This window comes from Procambarus clarkii, chromosome 44, assembly GCF_040958095.1.
Source record: "Procambarus clarkii isolate CNS0578487 chromosome 44, FALCON_Pclarkii_2.0, whole genome shotgun sequence".
NCBI lineage: Eukaryota > Metazoa > Arthropoda > Malacostraca > Decapoda > Cambaridae > Procambarus > Procambarus clarkii.
The window spans coordinates 19,083,222-19,089,008 of NC_091193.1; the positions used below are offsets into that span (position 1 = coordinate 19,083,222).

Below are 5,787 nucleotides of genomic sequence, written 5' to 3' on the forward strand. Positions count from 1 at the left end.
ACCATTGCTTGGGGCTCCATTAGAGGCGCCAAATCCGTTACCAAAACCTCCATTTGGGGCTCCGTAACTATTTGAAGGTCGCTTGTCAGCGATGGACAATCCCAGCAGGGCTGTAAAGGACAAATAATGTTCATAATATTTTGAAATTGAAGAAATATACTTCCAATTCTAAAATTAGCATATATCAAGAATTATCACTGCAGTAAAGTTAAATTATATTTACCAATGAACAGAAGAACCTTCATGTTATCGGTCAGCAGAAAGTTGAAGTACAGAGAAATATAAAGCAGAGTCAACCAGAGAAGGAGCTGCTGGAATGTGATGCTGGAGGTCGCTTTTCCAGCTTTTATACCCGGGCGCTCACCAAGCTCCGCCCACTCAAAGTTATCTCCTCCCTCCCTTCCTTGCCCGCCCTCGCCCACTCCTCTCTCTCGTGATATGTCCGTCCAGCTTATGAAGGGACGGACATAGGCTGGACGTGGTAGGCATGAGTTGAATGATTTAAGAGATATTATTAATTAGTTACTACCTCCCTCTTCACCCTCTCCCCATGTCTCACGGATTCAATTCTGGTCAAGTGTGAAACATTGGTTGACATGCCCGAAGAACTTTTTTGCCAAAAGTATTTGCTTGAGACCCACACAGTAGTTATAAACTCGCCTTGGAAATAGGCACATATGGCAAGTCAGTGAGGCTGAGTCACTATCAGCATATCCCAACCTATCCTCCTGTTTAGATAGTACTTTTTGTAACTATGTGCACTATAGTACAAACACTGACGTACTAAGCAATTACATAGTTTACTAGACTTTGTACTAGTCACTTTATAGAGTCCGAAAAAAATTAATTAAAAGTAAACTTAAATATTCCTAGGCTTGTTATAGCACACATATGTACCAGGCATGAGCTAGCGTGTATTAGGCCTAGGATAGTTAGGCTAAGTTAGTTTAGTTTGTCTTTCCAACATAAGTAGTAAGTCGTTTTCCGGTTTGTTGATATTCAGTAGTACCAATTTCTACTTTCCAATTGTATTGTACATCGGTGTATGTATTATGGTCCTCATTCTTCCTATAAGTACTACCAAAACAGGAGGATGGGCTGAGTATTCAGCTTGTAAATTCAAAGACAAACCATTATATAACTCACTTGAACACTACATTATTGAATGTGAATCTGTATAATATTTTAGACCTCCTGGCCTGTTGTACAATCAACTATATAATTACGTCGTTGAATCTGGTACATTTTAAGACATTCTGACAATTTATCCCAAGTTTGCGTGTCCATTCTAAAGAATAAAGAACGATAATTTTATTAATTTATTATTATTAAATTTTTAAGATTCATATTTCACGAATCCATCCCTGCCGTGTGGGGGTAGTGAACAATTGAACGTTTCATTTACAAATTCGTAAACTGAAGCATGTAATATATATGATGTAGTAGAATGTACACTCCTGAAATATACATGTGCTTCAGTCTACAATTTAGGCCAATTGTCTTGTGTATGATCCTCTGTCGTGTGCGGTAGGGAATACCAACAGCACCTCGCTGTAACAGGACTTAGTTGAATTACTGTGATAAAGAAAAATTCTAAATTTTGTCAATAAAGATGGTAATAATAAGGAAATAAACGGAAGAGGGGGCTAAGCAAGGTGGGGAGGAGGACGTGCGAAGGGGCAAGGACGAGGGAAGGGGAATGGAGGGGAGTGGGAGAGACGGAGAGGATGACTGATGTGTGTGGGGGGGGGGGGGGGGTCTCGTGGCTGACGAGTATCTCAGATAGTTTAGACTCAGGTGTTCAAAAAGGTGAGATGGATAATATTATGTATCAGGGAAGATTATTAACAGTTGGTGCCGAGCATAGAAAGAAGGTTAGGTGAGATCCGTCTATTCTTGAACATGATTCTTAATATTGTATTGTGGGCTATTTAAAAATCCTCTTACGGTACAAGAATAGTTGGAGGACCAGAAGCAATTTGCAGAAGTGTGTTGTTAAGGTTGTAACACACTCAATTCACAGTGGAATATGAGGATTTTTTTTATGTTTGTAAATCACGGCGCAAGATGGACAAATGAAAGTTCCAGCTCAGTTGCTCGTCAATTACTATACCCAGTCCGTCCTCATCAACAAAGATCAAATGTTCGTTAATCCAGCCGGCAAACCTGTTTATAAATGAAGACACGGTTTACACGCGACTCAGAACTGATGACGTATGTACTTGTATATACTCTCTTCGCTGACGTCCTCTACTCGAATATCAAGATTGTAAATGCTTCACCCACGTACTACAAACACAAATCTAGTGGTCTTTCTAGTGGTCAAATCTAATCCACTTTGCCTAGTGGACCAAACTCTCACAAGTCAAGCCTGGCCTCGGGCCGGGCTTGGGGGAGTAAAAGAACTCCCAGAACCCCATCAACCAGGTATCAACCAGGTAACAAATACTCGCCAGCAGAACCTAAATACCTAACCTAACCAATGCCTAATTATACGTTGAATTTTTTTGTATAATAATATTAATTTATATATGAGACTAAACATATTTTTATTACACAGTGTGTTAAAACTGATGACAACGTCTTGAGGGACGACGGCTGCGCTAACGAGCATGGCCTGAGGACTGGTTGAGGATATAACATTTGTTGTTGAGGACGGGTTGTACTTGTTGATGAACTTGTCTTTGTTTATAATTTTTCATTTGATCTTCCTCACCTGGAAGGAGCGGGTCATTAGCGGCCAGGTGAGTGAGTGTAGTCAGTTAAGGCGTACCAGTCATGTCAGTTACGCGGACACCTGTACTCTCTGGGTTCCAGTCAACTGCTGAGAGGGTGTTTATATGTATGTATGTATGTATATATATATATATATATATATATATATATATATATATATATATATATATATATATATATATATATATATATATATATATATATATATATATATATATATATGTCGTACCTAGTAGCCAGAACGCACTTCTCGGCCTACTATGCAAGGCCCGATTTGCCTAATAAGCCAAGTTTTCATGAATTAATGTTTTTTCGACTACCTAACCTACCTAACCTAACCTAACCTAACCTTTTCGGATACCTAACCTAACCTAACCTATAAAGATAGGTTAGGTTAGGTAGGGTTGGTTAGGTTCGGTCATATATCTACGTTAATTTTAACTCCAATAAAAAAAAATTGACCTCATAAATAATGAAATGGGTAGCTTTATCATTTCATAAGAAAAAAATTAGAGAAAATATATTAATTCATGAAACTTGGCTTATTAGGCAAATCGGGCCTTGCATAGTAGGCCGAGAAGTGCGTTCTGGCTACTAGGTACGACATATATATATATATATATATATATATATATATATATATATATATATATATATATATATATATATATATATATATATATATATATGCGAACAAGCCTGAATGGTCCCCAGGACAATATGCAACTGAAAACTCACACCCCCAGAAGTGACTCGAACCCATACTCCCAGGAGCAACGCAACTGGTATGTACAAGACGCCTTAATCCACTTGACCATCACGACCGGATAAAATGAGGTGATAGCCGAGGCTATTTGAACCACCCCACCGCCGGCACTCGGATAGTAATCTTGGGCATAGCATTTTACCAAATCACCTCATTCTTTGGGGCACACGTGAGGAACACAAATGCGAACAAGCCTGAATGGTCCCCAGGACAATATGCAACTGAAAACTCACACCCCAGAAGTGACTCGAACCCATACTCCATACCATACTTTGTTATATAAGAACCCATACTTTGTTATATATATATATATATATATATATATATATATATATATATATATATATATATATATATATATATATATATATATATATATATATATATATATATATATATATATATATATATATATATATAACAAAGACGGGTCTTTATTGCGTAGATGATGTTCTTTGTTTTTTTATTCACTCATTCTTGTTTTGTATATTATAGATGCACCTGAAATTTGTCCTGGTATTTGGTACTATTGTCAATAATCATCAATGTTTCTAATTTCACTTTACCTTATTATCTGTACTTTTTATTTTGCGGATAATCAACCTAGTTTTCTATGTAATTTTACAAAACACTGCTATCCTAATATCGTAATGTACGCTTAGCTTAAAAACTGGACGAAGACATTGTTCAGCATTTACCAAATAACATACCGACCACCTCACAGCGATATGTAACTTTTTAGATCAACTAGGTACGTGAGTTAAAACAATTTAAAATTCAGCATTCAAAACTTTTATTATATATTATTAAAGACAATCATCGAGAAATGAGACACAATTGTCATTCGTATAAATATTTACAAAAGTGCAAAGTCAACGTGTAATTCTTTCCTGACTCGAATCATTGTAGCAGAGAGACAGTCAAGTGACAGAAGACATGAGGCAAAGACGGACATTTTAAAATGGAGTTCCATAGGCAGCGGAGGGAGCAGATGGAGCAACATATCCGTTGCTGGCACCATTTCCATTGACACCGTTGCCATTGGCACCATTGCCGTTACTGGCACCATTTCCATTGCCGTTCAATCCGTAACCATTGTTACCGTTGCTTCCATTTCCGTTTCTTCCGTTACCGTTGGCTCCATTAGCATATCCGTTGCTGGCACCATTCCCATTCACACCGTTGCCATTGCCGTTACCGGCACCATTTCCATTCCTTCCATTGCCGTTGGATCCATAACCATTGTTACCGTTCTTTCCATTTACGCCATTTCCGTTCCTTCCGTTTCCGTTGGCTCCATTGCCATTTCCGTTCCTTCCGTTTCCGTTGGCTCCATTGCCATTTCCGTTCCTTCCGTTTCCGTTGGCTCCATTGCCATTTCCATAACTGCCACCGTTACCATTACCGTTGCTAATGCCATTGGTGGCGGGACCATAACCATAGCCAACGTCGGGGACGACGCCGATGAGTTCGTTGACGGAGTAGAAGTTCTCAGCCTGGGAACAGTCAACGTTGAACCACCAGTCGCACACCAGGTACTGCTGGTTGAAGATGGTACCGTTGGGGCACAGGAAGGAGTCCTTCTGGCGTCTGACGGCGCGGTCCTGGCAAATGTGGAACACCTGGCAACGGGCCTCAGGGTCGGTATCGGCGTAATAGCCAGCCACTGCCTGGGCGTCACAGGAGAAGTCAGTGTCTGGTGGAGAAGCCAAGACAGGGTAATCTTCCCCGGGGACGCCACCACCGGGGATGTTCTCCTGCAGAGCAACCAGTTCGGCATCTAGTCCATAGGAACCTGTCGGGGGACCGTACCTGTTACTTGGGGGAGCTGAGTATCCATTGCTTGGGGCAGCTCCGAACCCGTTGCTTGAAGTTTGTCCAAACCCATTACCTGAGGCTGCACCGTTTCCATTACTTGCAGGAGTTCCGAAGCCATTGGTTCCTGGAGCTGTGTAACCATTGCTTGGAGCTCCATTAGAAGCGCCAAATCCGTTATCAAAACCTCCATTTGGGGCTCCGTAACTATTTGAAGGTCGATTGTCTGCGATGGACAATCCCAGCAGGGCTGTAAAAGACATAAATATAGCTTATAATAGTTTAAAATTTCAAGATTTTTCTAAATGATCTTTCCATCCCTCGAAAATTTAAACATAAAGAATCAACATTGCAATGAATATATGCTTTATTTACCAGTAAACAGCAGAACCTTCATGTTTGTCGGTCAGTAGAAATATGAAGTAGAGAGAGAGAAGTGGAGATAAGAGTCAACCTGAGAAGAAGCTGCT

General features: G+C 39.9%; 2 protein-coding genes across 2 annotated transcripts in view; both read right to left on the minus strand.

Moving 5' to 3' along the window:
- Nucleotides 1–335, minus strand: part of LOC138349493 (pro-resilin-like) — a 1,367-nt gene extending 1,032 nt beyond the window's left edge. The window contains exons 1-2 of the mRNA XM_045725769.2: nt 224–335; nt 1–110 (exon numbers count right to left, since the gene is read on the minus strand). The exon at nt 1–110 is cut by the window's left edge and continues 1,032 nt beyond it. Coding sequence (XP_045581725.2) covers nt 1–110; nt 224–245 — 132 coding nt within the window. The 5' untranslated portion in view covers nt 246–335. The remainder of the gene's footprint in view (nt 111–223) is intronic.
- A 3,943-nt stretch (nt 336–4,278) lies between these two features.
- LOC123745319 (uncharacterized) lies at nt 4,279–5,787 on the minus strand. Its single transcript, XM_045725765.2, has 2 exons — nt 5,693–5,787; nt 4,279–5,567 (listed from the first exon to the last, which is right to left on the minus strand). Exons 1-2 carry the CDS (start codon nt 5,712–5,714, stop codon nt 4,459–4,461), a joined length of 1,131 nt encoding a protein of 376 aa, XP_045581721.2. The 5' UTR covers nt 5,715–5,787; the 3' UTR covers nt 4,279–4,458.

Coding starts and splice junctions, on each gene's coding strand:
- LOC123745319 (XM_045725765.2), bottom strand. CDS start 5,714: ATGAAGGTTCTGCTGTTTACTG. Junction 5,568..5,692: donor GAAGGTTCTGCTGTTTACTG/GTAAATAAAGCA, acceptor TGTCTTTTACAG/CCCTGCTGGGATTGTCCATC.